Source organism: Bombus fervidus, chromosome 2 (assembly GCF_041682495.2).
Source record: "Bombus fervidus isolate BK054 chromosome 2, iyBomFerv1, whole genome shotgun sequence".
Lineage (NCBI taxonomy): Eukaryota > Metazoa > Arthropoda > Insecta > Hymenoptera > Apidae > Bombus > Bombus fervidus.
In genome coordinates this window covers 5,773,061-5,797,596 of record NC_091518.1, presented here as the reverse complement: position 1 = coordinate 5,797,596, position 24,536 = coordinate 5,773,061, and the positions used below count along the sequence as shown (strand labels likewise).

Here is a 24,536-nt window from a genome sequence, read left to right as displayed (position 1 = left end):
TCTTTGCAAATATATACAATATACATACATCACATAACTCAGCAATGTTTTCTTCAGAAGTTATGAGATTAATTTTTTATTGTTCTATATTATTTGTTCCTATTTTGTTACTACAACATTGATAACGTATAATATACATTGCAGAAAATATTTAATAACATTGTACTTCATAAAACGAGAATTTAATATTCCATTAGTTTTTTGCTTTAAAAAGTAACATAATATTAATTTCATTCATAATGTTGTAATATTAAATTCGAATACAAGCTACAGTTTCGAATATTCATATGCATATACTTAATATTCTACAAGTATATTTATATCTCAACTATATGACAATCAACGTATTCATGAAAATTATTATTACTTACTAATTTTTATTTGTAATTTCAAATGAAACTTATTATTTATTTACTCATGACTCTAAAATAATTTTAGTTCGCACAAAATAGTGTCTGGGAGCATACATTTACATTCAAAATAATTTATCATAAAAGTATTTTTTTCAGAAGGTTCATACGTATTTCTCTGAATTCTTACAAAATGTCAATCTAAAAGTACTTTCCTATATTTTTATAAAGACTAGAACGATTATTTAGCCAACGTATTTTTTAATGTAAGTGACCAAACATGTATTAATACATAAATCTTAATCCGAATTTAAAAATTGCTATTTTTAACTATTAATTAATATATGTATATTTATATATAAATGAAAAAAGATAGCAATGTTATATTAACGTAAGTACAACTTTAAATTCTGCATAAAAACATGACAGGTGGCGAGTAGGAACATTTAAAATATAATGTAGTGTAGTGTAATTGTAGATTTATTTCATTCATGCGTATAAGGAAAACGGTTTAGTATATTATAAAAATTAATACTTGATAAGAATGTTCAGTAGAAATAAAAGATGTAGTTTCTTAAATTACACATGATTGATTAAGTTCAATTTTTTATCCATTAAAAATGTAAAAAATTATCATTAATAAAATTAAACAATTATTAAGTAACACCATGTATGTAACTTTTATTACGATTAAAAATAATCGTATATTAATTATTTGCTTATTTGAATGGAAAATTCAAATTATAGGTAAGTATTCTACTATTATAGAAAAAGTGTACAAATTGCAAAAGATAATTTTGTTCCCTTTAAATCATATTCCAGTTTTTCACTTATCAATTTTGAAATATTATTGAAGTTCGAATGATTTAAAAATATTAAATATATTATATTATATACATATATATATATAAGTACATATGTATAAGTATTATTCTATATATATATATAGATTAAATTGTTTAAAAATTTTCGATAATTTAGTCGAGATTACCTTTTGAATAATAATTACGAGACCCAATTTCAAATTATATCTAAATGATCCATAAATTGTTTTTAAAATATTTTTGAAGTACGAATTATTTTTAAATTACTTAAAAATTGCCTATAATTTAATTAAAATTAATTATCAAATACTAATTACACGATCAAATTTAACACAAATTAAACTGTCATGATTTGATTGTATACGTTTTTGAAATAACTGACGTTTCAATGAACCGTTACAAATAGATTAGTCAACTGGCAACTACAGATATTGCTTGATAAAGCAGTTTAAATTTACTGGCTGCAAATAGCTGTCACCTACACTCTACAGAACAGAATTAAATTGCCGAAGCGTTTACCTCGTCTGACTGCCAACAGTATACGAGCTTCTATAGAAGCCTTGCAAGTAGTCATTCAGATAACCAACAAACTTTAGATGCACCACGTATTGCTTGCCACTCTTCAACGTGTCCAACGTCCTAATCACGTAAAACTGCCGTTCAGTGTCGTTTCTCTGCTCCACGATTTTGATTATCTTCTCCACTTTCTTGATTTCCGAATATTCCTTAATATTCGTGAAACTTTCATTAATATGCATATCCACCGCATGCAGCGTCACATTTTTCGTGTCTTCCGTAACATTCACTAGAATTTTTACCTGAAAATATAAAAATTATTTTAATTTCTGCAGTATGACAATATGTTTCCTTAAGAGTAACACAGTGAGTCGTGAATCATGAAAGTGTTTCAACACTTGTAGAAAGTCTTCGTGAATGTATTATTTATAAAGAACATTTTGAAATTTCATTAACATTGTATCGAGATGCGACTATCGTGATTAACATACTGATAAAATTTGAAACGAATCTGAAAATATATATATAAGTTACAAGATATTTATTCTAATCATATACTTTATAAAAATCATCCAAGTCATTAAATTATTCATTACTCATAGACATAGTCATTAATATAATTATAAGTCAAAATATTTAGTGAAATCATCTGTAGTATTGATTAAATATTACATAATGGTTCAATTATATGGTATAAGACCACTAATTGACAATAGGGCACACGCACATACATCTAATTTCATTGTTAATGTAGATCCATTAATATTGTACTTACGTATATAATCATTAATAATGATCTAATGATATAAAGATAGCAGACTGTTTCCTATCTTTTTCATTTATTCTTAAGATAATGAAATTAAGAAATTATTTCCAAAAGTTCCCGATATTTATGCAGTATACATGTATCTTGTAAAATTAATTCGTTAATTTGTATAATTATTATAAAGAAACAACACCAGTTCACCAAGAGGTGAAAGAACTACTATAACTAGAAAGTTTGGAGCGCTATCTACTATGAGTGTAGTTTACAAAACTACAGTGAAAATTTGCAGAATTTTATGAACTACACTCGTAATAGTTTTGTTTACGAACTTGTATGGGCTCCCCTTTATTAATATTTATAAAATATATAATTATTTATATATGTTTTCCTTTATATTCATACGTTTAATCCTTTTTATTTGTATAAAATTATTGGAATTACTATTATAGTGTTATCTCTGACGTCTGGTAAAAATGATTATATTGAAGAAGGGAAAATATAGCGAGAGAAATTCCCAAACTTTCTGTTTTTACAGGCTATTTCACTCCTACGTGAACTTGTAATCATCGTCCTAGTTTTTAATACCGTTTATATGAATGCGTATATATGAAAGATTAAACGTCGACATATCACCCATCACTTGTTCTACATCTTCTGAATTAAAATACTTTCAGAGCACCAGGATTCATCGCTGTTTTGATCTGTTAGGCAAAGAAGAAACAGTTCCTGTTTGATAGTTTTATGATTGTTTTACTAATATTTCAAAAAATTAATATACGGAAGCATCCTTGAGGATTAAGCTTTTGTACAGAAAATAACTTTCACTGAATGCAATTCTTACTTGTTTTTCGATTCGTTAACGAGTTCACTGTTTGTTTGTGAGAATATCGTAAGAGATAAGTACTTAGATTCATAAAAAGTGCAACTGCTTCATTTAAAAACAGAAATAAACTCACAAATGCATGTTCGTAACACGTAGTACGTTCCAAGACACAACTTCCTGTCATAAACCGCATTACAATTATAAAATGACACAAAGGCTTCAACGTATTACTAGGATTATGATAATTCCTTACCCTAAAATGAAAGAGTTGAATTTAAAATGATAATTTCCTACCGTCTCTTTTATCAAATAAGACATCGATGGATTTGATCTTTTTTACAAACTAAAAAACTAATCGGCTATATCTGTTTACTAAAACACCTACTTCCCTCGAAATCTCGTCGTAGTTATTTACAATTGTAATTACTTTTATGGAAAATGTGAATATTGAATTAGAATTATATTCTAAGAAATGTATTTTTAACGTATTTTCCTTACGCTATTGAAAGTGTTTTTTTTTTTTATGTAAATGTAACAGACGAGACGCAGATTATTTAGTCTTCATTATACAAGGGCGTAATGTACGAAATATTTATTGTCTGTCTTCGCTTAGAATAAGAATAACTTTTGTTTTGTATTACAACGCATTTAATAATAGAAGTATTAAGAAGTATTACATAGAAAAATTGGTTTTTCTAACATTATGTTTGTTGGAATGTATGTTAAATCTCTCTATCAAGAGACTTTACTCTTTCGAGATTGTGAGGTAAGTGCTATACGGTCCCTCATAGTTCGCTTACCAAGTCTGCGTCAATGCCTTTCTCACTCCATGGTCAAATTCTTCAGAGAAAGTGTCTATTTTTTGGCAATGCGATTAAATCCCAACCCATCTAATGCATCTTCTAAACTAGCGTCGTTCAAAATTATCTCCCGGGAGACAAATATTGTCCTCATCAACACTTTAAATGAATACGTCGCGCTTTTTATTCATTAGGATTCTAGGCTCATGTTTGACTTCTGAGGCTGCATATCCATTTGTTGCTTACCATCGCCGTTGCATATTAATGTGGATGGGCAAATATTGTAATATTGTGTATCGAAATGTGGTCCAAAGATACAGAATGGATCAATCGGTTATTTGCCGGTTTTTTGTCTTTATATCAAAGTCCGTGGACATACAGAAAACTAATGTGGTAAAGCAGTTACGACTGATAGACAAAATAAGTGAATTGTTCTTCCGGATATCTGCGGCCAAAGGGAAGGATAACACGATATAGTCCACTCAAATCAGCCTCAAAGAAGACCAAATTCAATATTAAATTTTCTTATGCGATCTTATAGAAATCATGTTCAGGGACAAATCCTACGTGTTTAGCACTCAAGATTTCTTGCATGAAATTTGTGCACAATCTCCAGAGCTGTCGAAAACAGCTCTTTTATTTATATATAACAGCGATTGTTATAGTTGGTTCGTAAAAGTTTCCAATGAAAATTGTAGCCACCGAAAATATCTATCATATAAGATATTATATGTTAAGATTGGTTAATTCGTTTAATCGTAAATAAATAAAAACCGTTTAAAATCCCACTAGATTCAATTGTCAATTATTCATGTAAAACTAAGAATGCGAAATTGAAACTTGGTGAAAATGTAGTTTTCGTTATTTTTAAAAAGTGTGTAAAGTTTCGTCTTCAAATATTTAATATTTTGCAAAAAGCTATTTAACAACCAAAAATACAATGTTCGGAATTCGCACGGCAATGGCGGGTGCTTTGTTTATTATCGAGAAGCCATGCTATCATGTACAACTCGAAACTAATAGATTTTTTGATTGTAAACTATTTAAAAATGGCACCAAAAATTGTACATCATTTTACTTTCTTTACAAGTCTATTAACACTGATAGAACACGTTTAGACAACATAGAGGATTCATTTAGAGCCTAACATTTGTGGTTAACATATATAGAATATATATATAATATATGTAATATGTATATAATATATGCATGTAATATGTAATATAATATATAATATATATATATTATATATTATATATAGTAATAATATTTAATAAAAGCATATGGAGGCAATGCTAATGATTATAACCAACAATAAATTAATGGCGGAAGTAAAAAATTATGCGTAAACAACTAAAAATTTGAATTCTGAAATCAATTTATTTTTAAATTATGCTTCTGCATTAATAAATGTCTAAATGAAGTATGCTAAATTAAGTTGAAGATCCACTGAGGTTAATTTGTACATATTTGTATCAAAAGGTTCGTCTCCGGTTTTACAATGTACAGCTGATCGGGTGCAGTGCACATGCGGTTCGGGAAAGCTCCTTGAAGGGCTGTTGCAAATTTATGAAGCGCACGGCGCATCTGAATCATGAGATGTGCCGAACATGGCACATTGTAGTGGAAAAAACAAATAGATTTGGAGTTTTCCAATTGGAAGATCATGGGTCATAAATATATAAATTATTTGTTATTTACGATTAAAATTTGTTATCTATTATTCATTATTCATTATACGTATTATTTATTAACCTTTTCCTTTTAAAAATTAGAGTGTTCGGTGATTAAGGGGTTACAAACTATTTTGCAAATGGTTGAATAATAAATACATTGTAATGTATGAAAGACAAAGACAAAAAATACAGCTTCGTGTCTTTCCTTGCCTTTTACATGACAAAATAAAGTACGGATACGTATGCAGCGATGATACGCAACGGTGATACGCAATGGTGATACGCAATGATGATACTCAATGGTGATACGCAACGGTGATACGCAATGGTGATACGCAATGGTGATACGCAACGGTGATACGCAACGGTGATACGCAACGACCATACGTAACGATGATATGCATCAATCATACGTGACGATGATATGCAACAAATAGATATGCACCTTTTTAGCATCGTGCGGTTTCTTTGACGATGAACGAACACATTACACGAAATAAAAGATGGGATACCGTAAATAGTCTTATTATCGACATCTCATAGCTCGATCACTTCGAGTCGCCGATTATCTACTTTACATACATTCGCTCAAGCCGAGTTCTTACTGAGCCTGACCACTCACTCATAAATTTCGGTATGGTTAAGTAGCCGTGAGCTATCTGCCATTATATTGTTAAAGAAACTCATTGCCGCCATCATGTAGGATCTCATTGTAAAAATTATATTTAATATTATTTTTGAAAGCAATGTTGCCTTAAGTTATATTAAATCTTTGCAAAATATATAATAAAATAAATATTTAAAAAAAATGATACCCTACTACGCAAAACGAAAAAAATTGAGAAAACAAGGTGTACAATTGTGTTTTACTCAGAAATGTAAGGTAGACATTCAAATATTTTAAAGAATTTACAGATAAGTTAAAAATGCCGCAATCGGGTGCGCACAGTATTTACAGAGTTTAAGCGAAATTGTAAACATACACTTGGAATAAGTGTTTCCCGGTACGTTAAAATATAGCAGTTAATGTTACGTCGAGTGCAATAACACCAAATTTTCAAACAGAACTATTAGTTATAAATATTTAAACTCTATCACCTATCTATAAATTCGGTAATTGAATATTATCATTCTACATTTAATTATTTAGAAATATCTGAACGAGTACCTTATATTCCTGAGTAAAACACATACCATCTTGCCTTTTTCATTTTTTTAGTTTTGGGTAGTCGGATATCATTTATAAAAATATTTACTTCATTTAATCTTCCTTAGCTTAATCCTTTTTTTAGTGTTTTATAATTATGAATTATTCATCTTCAACTTGTCTATTTGCACATGTATTATCTATTTATGATATAACTTTTTTATAAATGTCTATAAATAAATGATTTGAAATTTGATAACGAATAATAGTTGTTTCTAATGTCATTTTGGGCTAAATATAGTTCTATTTGTTGTTTTTGTACTCGAAATAGCATTATTTATTAAATATATATATCAAACATCTGCAGTAAATAGCAAGCGATTGAAATGATAAATAACAGGATGTATCCTCTAAGATCAACTACCATTGTTCGAAACAAAAGTTACAAATGTTTCGAACAAAAGTTAGTTAGTTTTCGGCTCGGTAGACATTTTAATATTAAACATTTTCAAAAATTCTTTTTCGATAAAAAATCAGTCACCGTAATTTTCTTAAATAATATTATTTATTTTGGGTTTTACGGAGTTGTAGCTAACGTCAAAATGAAATCAACGACTTACTATACTGTGAACTTATTATTATTGTGATAACTTTGAATGAGGTAGTTCATTGTAACGTGTACTGCAAAAGAGTATTATTGTAATTGCTGGATTTTTTAAATAAACTTATTGGTTGACAGTCTTAATTAAATTACATATTTTCTGAATTCTGAATGTAATTTGACCGAAGTAAAGTAATTTTCCATGTTGTTTGACTAAACTTAAATTGCTGAATTCAAGGTCATTTTAAGGTAGTAGGTAATCATTAAATTCGTTAACTACAACTTAGCTACAACTCTATCAAGTTCATAACATATAATGCCATTTAAAAAAAATGAAGATGACCTTGGTTTCTTGTTAAATAAAATTCTATATACTACAGAGCTTATAGCATTCTCGTGACGTACACGAATCGATTGAAACCTAAATAAAAATTGGTAAAATTACATGTTATAAGCATATATCTAATAAATACATACATTCAGGCTAGACATAATACCCTCCTCCTAGCATAGTGGGATAAAGATTGTTTTTTGTCCATTCTTTATTTTCAGAACTTTTATCTGTATCACATACCATTGCAAGAAAATTTAGAAAACCAATGATACATAATATATGCACTACGTCCATCAACGACTCTTTTCAAAGGCAATATTAATATTATAATATTCGATCTAACCGCAGAAGAACTCGATTTAAATTTAAAAAAAATTACTCAAATTCGTGCGTATTCATCACCATTACAAAGAAAATACCAAAGAAATTCCATCACGTTTTAAACTAAAAAATAAAATAAAAAAAAAGATAAAAATAAAAAATACACGACACGCAAAGAGAATGAATGAATGTTAAATTTTATGTATATAAATCATGTATGCGAAAGAACATGTGTACATTGCTCAAAATTATTAGAGAATTACTACTATGAAGGATATTTGTATTGACAAGTTAAAAAAACAAAATTTATGTTACTAAAGTAAAAAAATCCTATAACCTTGACAGATCAATATATTAATCGTATGATAGTGACAGTGTGATTATAAACTATAAATGTACATGAAAATTTATATTTTTGTGGATGCATTTAAAGCAATGGAACCTAAACAGAGATTTCTTTCGCTCACTAAATAATCTAACGAATAAATTACCTCAGATATAACTTTATATATTTTTGTATGTTATATACATTATATATTTTTTTGCACTTTCAAATTTTCCATAAATGCATAAACATCTATTAGAGATAAAGACCGACCTTAAAACTATTATTAAAAAACAACTGTATACATACATGGATTGGTTATAAAAATCAAAAACACATGAAAAACGATGGTCTAATTATTCTGGATAATGCTATTCTTCATATAATGTAAGTAGAGAATATAAAATTAATAAATGGGTGTCATGATTTTAAAAAAATTGAGAAATGCTGCTTTAAACGATCCAACTTTCCTTGAACGTTCAATAAACATTTTTCCTTCATTTAAGAGGTAATCAATCAAATCTTTCTAAAAACAACGTATTTCGAAGAAACGTTAATAAACATTATAATTTATATACTGCAATGAAATTAATTCAAGCAAACAATCAATCTTCGTCCAATCGGTAATATGTATGTATATGTTAATCGAGATGTGTTAATAGAAAGTTCTCGTTCAAGGATACAGTTGGAGACTAGAAAAGAAAGAAAGAAGAAAACGATTCGTACCTCGCCATGGAAAGTAAAATTTCCCACTTGTATGAACGGTATTAACCTCAACTCGTACGAATCTGGCACCACAGATCTTGGTAATCGGACGTCCAATTTTTTCTTGTTATACGTGTCCTTATTAAACAGACCACGACCCCCAAACACTGAATTACTGAAATCACTGCATGGTTTAACGAGCTTTTCCTCGAGACATGGCGCAAGATGATAGACCAGAAGCCCGGTCACGACCAAAGATATAAGGAAGGCAGCACCAAAAAGGAAAGCGCCGCAAGGAGAGACTGTGCAGCCTCTTTTACGTCCAAACGTTGTTGTGTGTGCGTCCATCATCGCCAAAACCTCGCGGGACTGAGTCATATCACGTGTAAACCTGAAACGACGAAAAGAAAGTGAGAATTTTGGTCTTGATAAGTATCCGATAATACTGTCGTGTATAGTGGTACCATCTTTGGCAAAATTAAGGTTAATGTTGGAGAGGAAATTTAGAATTAAAATAGAATTTAAGGTGAAAGATTATTCAATCATTTATTATTAATAAATATTAATAAATAATTACTAATAAATAAATATGAATATTTAGAAATATTTAGAAAATATTGAGTAATAATTTAAAAGCAGTATCTTTAACTTTGTGTTAAAGAAGTTATTATTGTGAACTAATTTATTGATAATCATAAAAGATATATTTAAAATTTCAAATTTTTCTCGATTCAGGTTAGACTACTGTATGTAAACTTTCAATTTGTTGTTTTTGTAACTAACAATTGATATAGACATAAAACTGTTTTTTTATTTTGCATACATATAATATATCAGACAAATAATGAATTAAAAATTGATTTAATTTATTGATTTAGAATAGAAATTTACAGTAATTGTATTTATTATTGGAAATAAGGGCGACCTCACCGATTTCATGACTTTGAAATATGTTATCAAGGTCAACATGCTGAACAACAACTCTTTCGACATATGTACATTACGACAAGTGACTATAAGCTAAGAAAACAGAATCGTCAATTAGTAATATACACAACACTTGATAATTTTAAACTGTATCAAACTATATTAATTTATATATAATTAATTTATTATTGATTAGTATTCCTTGTTCTCTTATAAGTCAATATTGAAGTTAAATTCTACATTCATTCATACAGGCGGTATTCTGTAAAGAATATTTTGAATGCATGTATAAAGAATTTTAAAAAAGATTTTCAAAATATAATGTATTATACAATGAATATTCGGTGGTCTCGAAAATATTCAGACTCTAGTATAATTTTAACTTCTATGTTTTATGCTTGAAACAAATACAGACAAGACAACAGAAATGTTTAGCAATACATTGAATTATATTACATGGATGTCAGAAAGTAAAAAGCGTTTAATTTAAAACAAACCATTAATTAAATATTTAAAAAAATATTGAAATAAAGTGAATTTTCATATCCCAAAAATGTTCAGATACTTTATAAATTAACATTAAAAACGCTAAAAGCACTCTTTTTAAAAGCACTGCTTTTAAGCACTTTAATATGTTGAAGATTATTTTTTGTTAGTAATCGATGCTATATTTTATTCCTCTATTACGGGAGTTTATCATTTTCCTTTGCCGTTTATTATTGTTTTTTACTAATTCCCCATTCCAGTTCATTCCATAGGAATGATCACACATATATAAAGAAACTTGTTATCTTAATTTGATAACTTAAATTTCCTGATATGTCCCAATATCCTTGCAATTTGAAAATGCATATTCTTCATCGATTTATCATGTAATACTCGGGTAACATTACATAATTAATTAACAGATTTTTTATGTTTGATACATTTTAAATCAACGAATTTTTTATTTCTGACATCTATAGACCGTATTGTAATATGTTATGTTATAATTTTTTAGTCAAAAAAGTAGTAGTCAAAAAAGGAAAACTATGCTAATTTATTGTCGAAGTACTAAAACGTAAATGAAAAAAAAATGAATTTTAAATTTGCGAGAATACCACAATACATTACAAATCAAAGATATTAAATTAAGATAAGGAGTTTTTACAATATGACCACTTCTATGCAATGAACAGGACTGCAGGATTAGTAAAAAACAATAATAAACACTAAAAGAGAATGGCAAATTCGTTTAACAGAAGAATAACATACAGCATTGATTACTAACAAAAAATAATCTTCTACATATTAAACTACTTAAAACATCTCTTTTTGAGGGTAAACAAAAGGGGTATCGAATAAAATATTAAACCTTTATAAAAAATTGCCAGTTTAGTTTTTTTTACATTAATTTATAAAATGCTCGAGTATTTTCGAAACACAAAAGTTCACTTCTTCTTTCAACATTTCTTTTAATATTTGAATAACAATTTATTTTAAGGCAAAAACTTTTTGCTTTCTGACATCTATATACTATATTTCAATATACTGCATCTTTGTTGTTTTATCTGTATTTATTTTAGATATAGAACACAGAGTTAAAGTTATGCTAATAGTCGGAATATTCTCGAGTATTAGTAGTTGAATATTTTTATGATACAACTAATTTTTCTTCCTTTAAAATATTTAAAAACTATTTGACAGTATTATCCAAAAGTCTTAGAGCATCTACGATAATGACCTCATAATGGCAACTAATCTATATTTTTAGGAAATATTTTCATATGATGTTATACATATAGACACAAGATATGAATATTTAGACATTCCCTTTATGGTGTTATGCGTTTGTAGTTTTATCTGGTTCAAAATTTTCTTAGATAATAAATAAACTCCCTAATTATGATTATGAACATATGATTTATTATAGAATATGCTACGAGGGATGACACAGATAAAATAAGTTTATTGAAACATTATTTAACAGGATCCTTCAAAAGGCTATTGATGTCAACCGAATGAAAGCAGATTACACAAAATATTAATCATTTCAACGATTACAGAAATGACTGTCTCAAACCATTATACATATGTAGATATATCGGTTCTGATTGAAATAATTATGAGAACCGAACAAATATTATAACTTTTATGGATATAAGAGTTCTTGCTCATATCGGTTTTGTTTTCGTTTCTTTGGAACCGATATTACGTACATTTCATATCGGTTGTGTAACTGTCATTTTTCGGTTCTGCATCAGTTACAGCTCAATTCTATATAGTCATATAGTACATATCAACATTCTTATACTGGTTCGATTTCGGTTCTTATTGATTCATCTACTGATTTTGCGAAAATATTGGTATGTATTAAATATATATTACAAGTAGGGTATTAAGTATCTTAAGATTGAAGTTAAAAAATTTATTTCTGTAAATTTGGAATTTTAATTGTTTGTAATTTTATTGTAATGGAGTCTCGTAATTAATAGATCGTTAATTATTTTTGCAATTGTTTTCGAACAATATGCAGATAAAATAAATTTCCATCCCAAAAGTTTATTTCGGCTTTCGGTACTATGTACGAAGTGTAAATAAAGTAAGTGTAAAAAGGATCGTAGCGTTATTCCATATTGTACACTTTCGGATTGGTGGAAATTTGAAAAAAAGTTGCTGTGGAAACGACATTGATCTTGATACTCAAGGTCAAAGCTTTCTATTATTGCAACGCATTCTACTCATCACGAGGAATAAAAATCTCGAATGTCGAAAATTACTCCTTCTCTCAACATGGTAAAATTTTAATGATTCTTAAATTAACTTTATTCGGAATAAATATATATATTTGTGCTTATATTTACATTTGCTCCTAGTAAGTGAAATAACGTGAATATAGATTCGTTACTCATGGTTCACATCATTCTTTAGATTACTGGACTTCCTTCTTTGCGGAATAAGATACATCGTTCATAGTTCGGTTCAAGTTGTTCGATAGTAATGTCAAGTTAAGTATATTTTCTATTGTCTACGATAAAAAATAAATATATGCAAAATCAAACAGATTTTTGATATTTTATTGTGTTTTACTTAACTATGATTCCGAATACCTATCAGAATAATCATTAGCGGAAAAGAAACCGGAGTGCAATACATCGAATTAAACGTTGTTTTTATTATTGAAAGTGAAGAATTATACATAATTTTAGGGACAAGCTTGAGCGAGAAGAAGAAAAAGAAAAGGACAAAAAAAGGAAGGTGTATAATACATATTGATGGATTTGGGGTATTACCCTGTATCAATAGATGCTACTTTTTTTGTACGTCACTGCAAAATGTAAACACTGCCAATAAAGCCAGTTTAAAGAATTTAAGCTAGCTGAAACTTTAACATTCTTTTTTTTTTTTTTTTTTTTTTTTGAGAGGAAGTGTCATTTGCGCCTCATCATTTCTTTCAGAATTTTTTTTCTTGTGATGCGTAGAATACGTTGCAATAATAAAAAATTTTGACCCTACACTTCAAGGCTAAGGTCATTTATCTACTAGCCTTTTTCTAAATCTTTATCTTTTATACCCTGTACATATATCGATTTCGGTTTCGGTACTTATCTATTTCGATATAGCTTTGTCACCGTAATAGCGTAACGCACAAGCTTAGAGGTATCGGAATTTAAAGCCGTCGTGTTCTCGATTTCGATGCTTTCCAAATATGTTGCAGAAATCAACATTTTGAAGATCTTCTTCCTATACATGTTATTCCGAGACTCTCTTAGTTTAAGAGATATTAGGAAATAATCGTCGGTACTACTACAGTTAATCGTGCTCTATGTCTATGTTTGATACAACGACAAGCAGAGCCGCCTCGCTCAGTCTTCATTTATATAAATACAAACAAAAGAGTTGGGTTTAGGTCCCTTGCGACTAGTCCTACAAATTCCATTCGAATATTTTAATATCAAACATTTTTTTTCTTTTTTTCAATATTAATAGTTTTTGGATATAAATAGAATACTAACCTTTTGTAAGGAATTCCATGACAGAACGATTGACGTGTTAAAAAATGTGCGGTTCTATTGAAAAGAATAAGGTTGATCTTTGTACAATTTCTGAACAATTCTCACAATACATTTACAGAGATTCAAGTAACACGAGATTTACGACGCATGTTAGAAACTTTGGTGTCGCGCGTGACGCCGAACAAAGGTCAGCTTCATTTTCTTATTAGCTTCATATTAAAATGTCCTCAATGAGGACTCCTCACATTCCAGCAGCAAAACGACATTCAGCCGCGCGCGGCTGTTTTGCATGCGGGTACAGCACGATATACTCCATATACTTTGTAGTTGCGCGCGACCACTGTCGCGGTGAGTCGCGCCTTGACTTTGTAGTCGCAGTAGTGTGAATGGAAATTGTGCTATATATATATATATATAATGGATTTTCTAATCGCACGACTGTGAGTCGCGTGCGATTAGTTGTAAATTGAAAAGAGGCTTAGAGAGAAAAGAGGTTAGATGTCTTTTGTCCGATCGTCGTAAAGCAAAAACCTGGGGAAATAGTATATTCCTCTCCTAGTGGGGAAGTAGTTGTTCAAAATGTTGCTTTCTTCAACATAACTACTAAATAATTACCAACATCCGTTTTATTTGACTCTTCATAGAAAACATAGCAGGTATTTAGAATTTTAATACTATCCTATCACTAATTCTAAAATAATAAATAGTAGATGGTTATCATTATATTACAATTTAATTTTGAATGTAAATCCTAAAGTATTTGATGCTCGTACTTGTAATATTTAATACATATGTATTAAAATTTTCCCAAAATGAATAAGAGCGAAAATCAGTAATTAATCGAAATCTGATACATGTAAAAATACATATATCATGTATGTACGTATTATAGATTATACAAAACTGCACCGTAAGCAATACAGAGCTGAAAAATAATAGTTATAGAGTCGATATGGAACCGATATAATATCGATCTTCAAGAACTGAAACTGATATGCGCGAGAACCGTTATATTCAGAACAGTTATAACACCTTTTAGGTTCTTTTAACTGTTTCAAGAACCGAAACCGGTATCGTAACTGTTTTAATTAAACTAACTTGTTATAATAATTTTTTTAGCAAACTATCAATAACGTTTGAATTAAGTATTTAAAAAGCAACAACAAATATAAATAACTATGTAAATAACATGTATCTTAATATTCATTTATAAAAACAGAACATTTCCGTTTAATAGATGACCTAAAACTTTTGACATGTAATATTAACTATTTCTAGGTAATTAATACTTATTAAGTAAATTACTAATAATTTTTTAATTAAATACTTTTTAGGAGCATCCGTAACATAAAGTAACATAAAGTCATACTTAATAATTATTAATAAAAACAAACCACAGATGCACTTCCAGTTAACAAGTGGCTAAAACTTCTGCATAGTATTGTATATAATCTTTTGAACTAAATTTTTAAAAATTCAGAACGTTTAAACACTCGTTGTTTGTCATCGAAGAATCGTGTCATTTGTTCGTAAATAATATTGATTTCAACCTATTTATTCAAGAATTCAGTCACATGTTTTTTCATCCTCATCGGCGCGGCACAGCGTTCCATCCTTCAGACCTACCTATATGTACACACTGTAATTAGCATCTGTGACGAAATACACGAAGGCTGTCATTGGAGCATTGTCCCGGAGAAACTTCCTCTCCGGCGTAAACAGGGTGAAGGCAAACGATCATTAAAAGTAATTTCACGTTCAGAATAAACACGTCAAGGAAACGCGAGTTGCCTTTAAACGGACGGAAAAGTCTTTCTAATTGGCCGTCGCCGTCGCCGTCGCCGTCGCCATCGCCGTCGCCGTTGCCTCTTATTGCTAACGGATCAGTTAATAGCAACTGCAACTTCTGTGAGATCGATTTATGGAAATATCGATTGATTCGGTCAATATAAGCAATTAAGACTTCATACAATCACTGTTATGATAAAACTCTGTTGTATGAAATTCTACCATTACTACTGAACAGTCTGCTATTTGGATTTTGTTGACCGAAGTTGCATTATTCAATCGTGTCACTTAAAAATATATATAGATACTTGCGTTATAATGTTGCTTCTTTGCTTACATGTAATATGGAATTATGGAATAAAATTTTATGGTATAGTGATTGCATGATATATACATACGTATGTAAATATATTATTATTATGTTCGAATATTTTCATCAAAATATTTTGGTGACATAATAAAGAGTTAATCTTCCATTACTCTATTATTATTTAAACAACTATATGTAATAAATAAAAAATTTTTGCGTTCTTGTTATCTTCATTGTAAATATATCCCTGCATAACATAATATATTTCTCTTCTCTTCACTTATATGTATATTTATTTAAGATAGCTTAAATTATATAGGCTTCTGAACATTATTGCGACAGATTGTAACTTTCACGCGATGTGATACCGATAAACTAACATTAATCGTAAAAAAAATATCATAATATATATATATAGTTACTCCTATTGATATTCGGAAATCTTTTAAAACAAAATAATCTTTTTAAAATTGGATCAAGCGACTTAATTTTTCTCTATTTTTTTTCCTTTTGTGAAGTTAAAAGTATTAGTTTACTAGATGACGTATAAAAATATTGAAAAAATGTAACAAAAAAAGAAAACGTCACTTTTTACAACTAGTTTATTTCAGTTTATAACAGAAGCTTAAACAATATATTGTGGAGATTTATGCCAGTTATATATACGTCGAAAATTTCATCGAAATCAGTTAATGTATAGCTGTTATAGATTATAAATGATTCAGAATAGTGAAAACCGCATTTTTCCACGACTATCAATCTATAACTGTAATAAAATAAAGAATTTAAACATCTAAGATGTAAAGATTTCTACATTGCATCAAACAATTTTGATACAATTTTCAGCATATATGTATATAACTGACATAAATCTTCAAAATGTGTTGCTTAACTTTTCATTTCAGGCCTAGATAAAAAGTTGTAAAAAGCGCCCTCTACTTTTTTCTTCGCGATTTCGATCAATTGCAATTTTTTCAAAATTTTTTTATACGTCATGGAATAAATTGATCCATTTAGCTTCTAAAAAAGTCGCTTGAATCTATCATAAAAAAGTTATTCTGTTTTAAAGTGTGTGCGAATATTAATGGGAGTAACTATATATAATACACATATAATGAATATAAATATTGTAGAATTAAAAGACTTAAAAATTACCTTATTGTAGTATATTAGTAGAAAACAATGGAGAAATATAACATCATAATGAACAATCAAAATAAAGAATGAGGTTAATAAATTGTTAATTACAATAACCAACATTTGATTAAAATTAATTTTAACTAATAATAAATCGACTACAGGCAGTACGGTTAAGTGCTTTGACAACTAAAAGAAAGATATGATATACAAAAATTATTCATAAATGTTGCACTTAATTGTTTCATTTAATTATTAAAAGTATATTATAGTGCAGTTAAGTATAATATATTATAATACATGATTTTCAATACATGGGCATCAAGCAATATAAGGCAACGAAATAAATTAATAAAAAATTGAATGATAGTATCTACGAGGAAATTAGTTAACAAAATGTTCTTCATGGATTATATTTTATTATATGTACTTTTCTGAAATGTTTAAAATTAATAATAAGAGCAAAAATTCTATCCCAATTTTGGTTTACTGTTTCCAATGTTTACAGTTTCTTGTTAATATTTTCAGATTTTCCTAACATCTAACATAGATTACAGTGTCATTAAATAATATAATGATAAACATATTATACTTTGGGTTTCCTTTGTTATGTATGGGGTATTAATGGGGTAACCTTCAAATTACATACATATTTCAATACAAAGAGAAATTAAGCAATTTAGTAAGAGTACTTGTTGAATAATATTATTTCATTATTATAATATCGTTAAAGTAAAATATAATGTTACTAATATTGAATATTTATTAGGACACATTACAAAAATCATACTTTTAAACTATACGCGAAATATTTCATATAATGATTATAAAAGCATAATGAATATTGTATAAAATTATTGTATTTTTTAAAATAAAAAAAAAACAGAATCAGTCCAACAAACTGCATTATTTTCTCTTTCAATAAATTTAATAAAAATTAAAGAAAAACTCTGTAGGTATTACTTTTACTTAATAAATTATGCAGTATAAACGAAAAGTATATTTTGCCTTTATTATAACTAAATATATGAAAAATTCCGAAAAAGTAACACAGAAATAGATAGAGTTTTCAGGAACATTTTTCAAAGATATTACAAAAAATATTAGTTACTTTTATTGATCAAAAGATTATGTCAGGATGAAGTTCATTAGTATTGCAATACCTGTACCTGAAAACGAGTAGTTTAAAGGTATTTCAACTTTAATTTTGTAAAACTTATCATATGAAAGACAAGGAAAGGCGCAAGACAATATTCTTGATTTATATTGTCCTTTTTTTTATACATCAGATTTGTAAAGATTAACGTTAAAATATTCTAAAGTATGTATTTTCGGATGCAAAAAAGTAACGTAATACTTTTGAAACTAAAAAAGCGAATCGATTGGTGTATAAAAAAAATATGTATTTCTGTCTTAAAAAAAAACCGTTGAAAACTTGAAAAATAATGATTTTGTGAGAAAACTCACGAATTTCGATGTTCATCATTTTAAACAAAACAGCTTTGTCCTGACTTGTCTTTTGTACACTCCGCGATAAAAAAATAGCACAAGTTTCTACAAATTTTACGTAATAAATGCATCCAATTTTGATGCTCATTAATTTTCGATGTATAATACAGTGTATTACTACAAAAGTTGAACAATAAAGTCGTATCATTTAACTATATAATAAAATAATTGAAAATCAACGGGACAAAAAGATAGGCATATATATGAAAAGTTGTGACAATATGTATAAAAAATGATTTTCAATATCTTGTGCTTCCATTTTTCTTTTATATAATTGCCAACATATGGCTTGAGAGGATATATTTTGCTTCATAATATATTTTTTACGAAATTTTGTCTATTTTTCCAAAGCCAATATAGCTTTTTAAGTCTATATAATCTTCAAATCACCTTCTTTTCTCCTATGAATATTTTTTACTAATTGTACCGAATAATTTTCAATTATAACGATATCAGGTAATCCCTTTGGTCACATTAAAATATCTATTTGTTTCTGAAATTAGTCTCTTACACATGTTGATATATGTATGAACGCCTGCATTATACAGTTTAAATATTAAATTTTCACAACTGATTGTAGGTCTGTATCCGCTTATTTGTTCATCTGTTAAATTAATATAATTCGGACTATTTAATTTTCTGTCGATGAACTTTATTATATAAATCATTACCTATTGGCAATATAATATTTCCTCTTTTTTTCACAGTCGCGAAAGCAATATAAAACACATCAAGAGAAAAATATAAACAAAGTATAAAAAAAATTATTCTATGCCGTTTTCCATCAATATGTTCTTGTGTAAAGTATGCAATTAAAAATGAGTTTGTTTGTGTGTGATGATTGAGGGTGGTTTTCTTTTACGTTTCTCTTGATTCAAAAGTAGGCATTGTTACGTGATGTGTTGCACATTACATACATACATTTATAGTACCATATATATATGTATGTATGTAATGTGCAACACGTTACGCTACTATATATATATATAGTCACGTGTATGACAGTTTACCTTACTGTTGAAACAAAATTTGATGCTTTCCTTAAAATTGCACGTTTATAATGCCAGTTTATTGCTCCTAGTCAACTTATACTTTATGTTTTATTACTTCCTTCTGAGTATTGGAATAAATTTTGAATTATTTGTCATTTCTTTCGTAAAATATATAAAATGTTTAAAGCAGAATATCTTATTTCTTTAATGTTAGAATTCTTCCTATTTCACCCATGATTAAGGGTTTTCCACACCCTGTACTCAGAACATGATAAAATAACACGATAAATGAGAATACCAAATATAAGATGTACATCTCTTCTACATTCCTACTTTGTATAATAATAGATTGCAGCATATAATAAAAATCTCAGAATATCGATATTGAAAATAGGTATATTTATTCTGCACAGATAATAAGAACATTAAATTTTTAGGGTGTGCTATCAGCAAACGTAACTGAAACATTAAGGAATCCAAGGTACACAAAACACCACGTTTATATGTATAATGAATATACAAATACACATAATACAGCGTATATAGTAAAAAGAGCCCAATTTTAATAATGCAATTATTTCGTTGCTTTCATTTTTCTTACAATATTGGTAAAAGTTATATCACAACTATGATAGTAACAATTGAGATTATTCACGCAGATACAAACATAGACTGCCATAATGCTTTTTCATACCAAACACACCAGCAAATGCCTATATGTCAATTACTATGTACGAAATCTTAGTAAGAATTCTATACCGTGTAAAATGTCGCAACAACGATTATACCGTTAATTCAAAATGTTCACCTGTAATGTTACTAGTATAACATTTTATGCTGCTTAGAAATGCCCTAAATAATTACAAAATAATAACCAAACATTTAATCATATAGATTGGGGGACTATCGAGTAGAAAAGATGATTAAAATTTTAAGTTACATTTCAAAATTATATTTTTTCTATTTTTGTCTATAATGCTTGTACACGACGTTTCTATTCCAAATTATATTTGTAAATTGTAATGTAGAATTTCATTTAAGAAAGGTCTTAAAAAACACTTCTTCCCAAATAAAATTACATTCAAGTACTATCACCAAAACACAAAACGATTCACATAATTTTCACTTAATTCCAACAAATAAATCAATATAATTTAAACAAAAAAATTTTGTCTCATGATATAATACATGACAAATTCCTCAAATACTCTTTGTTCGTGAAAGGATTCTTAACTTTTACAACTTAATTTACTTTAACTCGTTTCAGTAACAAGAAGAATTTTCTACTTAAACTGAACTAGATAGTCAATGTCCATAAAAATATTTGCACGACAAAAGCTTCATACAACTAAAAATGTATCATATATTACTTTTATATAGTATTATATATCTACCTTATATTAAATCTACAAATCACGGCTATCTTACATTTTAGATTATAGATTTACAATAACTGACATACAATATCTCATTTAAAAATTTACCTACCATGAACAGTAAACAGAACGATGCCTAGATTATTGAAGAGCCTGTAAATCACGTGAAATTACTCCGCAGTGATCGAAACTAATTGAAATGGATACACGAGAGAAACGAATACACACGATCTTATATCACACGAGACAGCGTTCAGCGCGACAAAACTTTGAACATTAGTTTCCGACGAGGCATGCCAATTAACGACGATCATAAAGGTAGACCAGGAGAAATCGACGACGCGTCGAGAACCTGCCGCTCAACTCGATGGTTTGCGCGAGACTGTCGCGGACTGGTGCGCATTCCAGCTTCGTAACTTCCTCGGTCCTCTCTCCTTGCCATCCACGCTTCCTGCTCGGCCCGATCGATTACTCGTCGATCGCTGAATCACCTTAACCTCACATCCTTCCACCTGCATACGGTCCTTCGGATCACACGAAACCGTACAATCGTTGTCCGTCGGATACATGAACGAGATGTCGCTCGTTTTATGATTCATCTACGAAACAATAAAATTCTATTTATCTGAACTGATCGGGAATGTGTTATCTAAAAGCTTCTTTGATTTTTTTAAAAGTAAATTGATGTAATTTATTTTATCAATTTAATAAAAAATTGTTTCTACTTGTTTTTAAATTTTATGCATTGAAAGTAAATTGGAATACCTCTAGTCCAAATTACTTACGTCGTAACAAGATCATTACTTTATGTCATCTTTCAATTAAACCAAAGTTTCAGATACTTTTTGTTTTTCACTATTACTAAGAGTTTGAAATATAAAAGATTATTAGTTTTTATAAGTTTTAAAAGTTTATTAAAATTACGCAATTTTATTTGTTACCATCTTCTGCTATAGTTTTTTATTCGTCTTAAACAAAGTTGTATTTTAAAGATATTGTACTTTCTCTACTAAAGATGATTCCGTGAATTATTAGAATGAAATATTAAGGCTTATTACACTAAGGCCTATACTGGATGATTAACCATTAAATATATTTGTCATTTTTACGGAGTATTTATTTGCAATAAATATCTTGTACCTTCTATGTACATTTTCGCATTAATTTCAGGTAATTAATTTGTAGGTATTCAAATCTTTTCATAAGCTACCGTAAATGGTTGCAATTACAGAAAATAGAGCAGCAGTTATATGTATTTCTTTGTTCGTGATGTGTCTTACATACAGAGACAATTTTTAGAAGGTTTAATTACATGAAAACCATTCTGTTTAATTTTGGCGGCTACATGAACGCAAGTATTTGTACAATATTGTTGAATCGTTTGCACAGGCCAATGCTCCATTTTTTGAATAATTTGATCAATGTCTTAACTAAAGATTTAGTGTAAGAACGAAACATGATAGGACAGAGCTCCGAAATCCAACAGGCATATCAACTTCAAAATACTCAAATTCATCGTATAACTGAAATGTATATTAATTTAATATTCTTCTATTTCTCTAATCTTTAATTTGTATAATTCTTCTAATTCTCTAATTTGTATCTCTAATTTTCGTATACGATATTTTATTCAACTAACAGGAACTTACATTTAAATATATGTATTCAATTGACAAGAAATTTGATAATTAAGCACTAACTAAAATTTCGTTGCAATAGATAAATCCAAATAAATAGAATTTTACTGTACATATAGTTTGTTTCATACGTTGAAAATATTTGATAAATTAGATGGTGTTACAAGATTTGTTATGCATGAGTTGAAGACACAATTATATTAGGTTGAGTCATGAGTAGTTACGAATGCAAAAAATTGAAATTTCCTGGAAATTTTGACCATCTATCCATTATGACCTTTTCGTTTATGTTATATCTAAGAATAAAAGTGTCTGATATTATACGATTAAATATTATTATATAAAAGTATATAACACTGATCAAGAATATCGTTAATCAATTGATGTTTACATATACTAAAAGATTATCCTGAGAATCACGTACATCTTATTTTGAAGGAATTTTTTAATAAACATAAAAACAAAATTAATGTAGTTCTGGTTCAATACAGTAAAAGAATCTTTTCGGATTTATAGCGTACATTGTTTGCGAACACATAGTAAAAATGAACAACCATAATATTTATGATTTTTATATATAATTATATTATATATAATTTTATATATAATAATATTTACGTATGAATAAAATCGAATTAAAGATGTAAGAGATGTAAATATTTTTAAGGAAAGAATTTCTACAGTTTATTTCATCGGCTTGTCTGTAATATGCTTAAAATGTTATAAGAAATTAAAGATGACGTACTATAAAATATATTTAATATTTCGTAAGTTTATAATTTCGTATAAAAGGAGTATAAAATAACTTAAAGTTGCCAATATGCAGAAGTTTTAAGATGTTAATTATTCTTGCTAACTGTAAGTCATTATTATACAGGGTGTTCGGCTACAGGTGTAAACAAATTTAAGGGGTGATTCTTGAAGCTAAAATAAGATGAAAATTAAAAATAAAAGAATTGAGTTTTCGGTTTTGTTTTTTTTCCAGTTATTTACAATTAAAAATTAGCGGAAATATCCCTGTGCGCGAACAAACATCCTTACAAGAACGAAAGTAGGTGAATCTAAGCACAAGGATCCTCAAATCGAGCGATACATGGGCAGCAGATTACCTCGTATAAATTGTAGGGAAGAAGATTATGACATTCGAAAATGTAACTCGTTATGCTTACTCATTACAATCCATAACAGTATATCGAAAACCGCCTCTATTTTGGAGAAGATTAATTAAATTTTAGAGAAGATTAACATTTCTTCTAATCATTTGTCTCCACAAATAAGTAATAAATAATAGCATATATAAACTATGTTTGTACAAATTTCATACACGCTCAATAACAACAAAGTTCACACACGCACCGCGAATGTCCAGACTGTTCTTAGAAAAAGTGTAATGAAAATAGCAATCGTTTTATATTACAGTAAATGTTCAATATAGCCTTTATTTTTTTGCAAACAAAGTATATAGTATGCACGATGGATAGAACACGCATTGTACATACTACACACCCAATCAGTACACACTTGAGTACACACTCGCGTTGAAACTAAATAAAAAACGATATAAAAAATAACAAAAAATAACAAAATGAAGGAAATAAAAAAGTTAAAAAAACTAAAAATAAAAAAGCCCCAAAAAGTCAACAAATGAATAACTTAAAGCTATACTAAATCTACAAT

General features: G+C 28.4%; 1 protein-coding gene across 1 annotated transcript in view; it reads right to left on the bottom strand.

The window, feature by feature from the left end:
- Superdeath (Suppressor of ER stress-induced death) overlaps nucleotides 1-21,621 on the bottom strand; it is a 49,969-nt gene extending 28,348 nt beyond the window's left edge. Inside the window, exons 1-3 of the mRNA XM_072014546.1 lie at nucleotides 21,335-21,621; nucleotides 9,210-9,579; nucleotides 1,694-1,992 (exon numbers count right to left, since the gene is read on the bottom strand). Of these exons, the coding sequence (XP_071870647.1) occupies nucleotides 1,694-1,992; nucleotides 9,210-9,566 (656 nt within the window). The 5' untranslated portion in view covers nucleotides 9,567-9,579; nucleotides 21,335-21,621. The remainder of the gene's footprint in view (nucleotides 1-1,693; nucleotides 1,993-9,209; nucleotides 9,580-21,334) is intronic.
- Nucleotides 21,622-24,536: the final 2,915 nt, after the last annotated feature.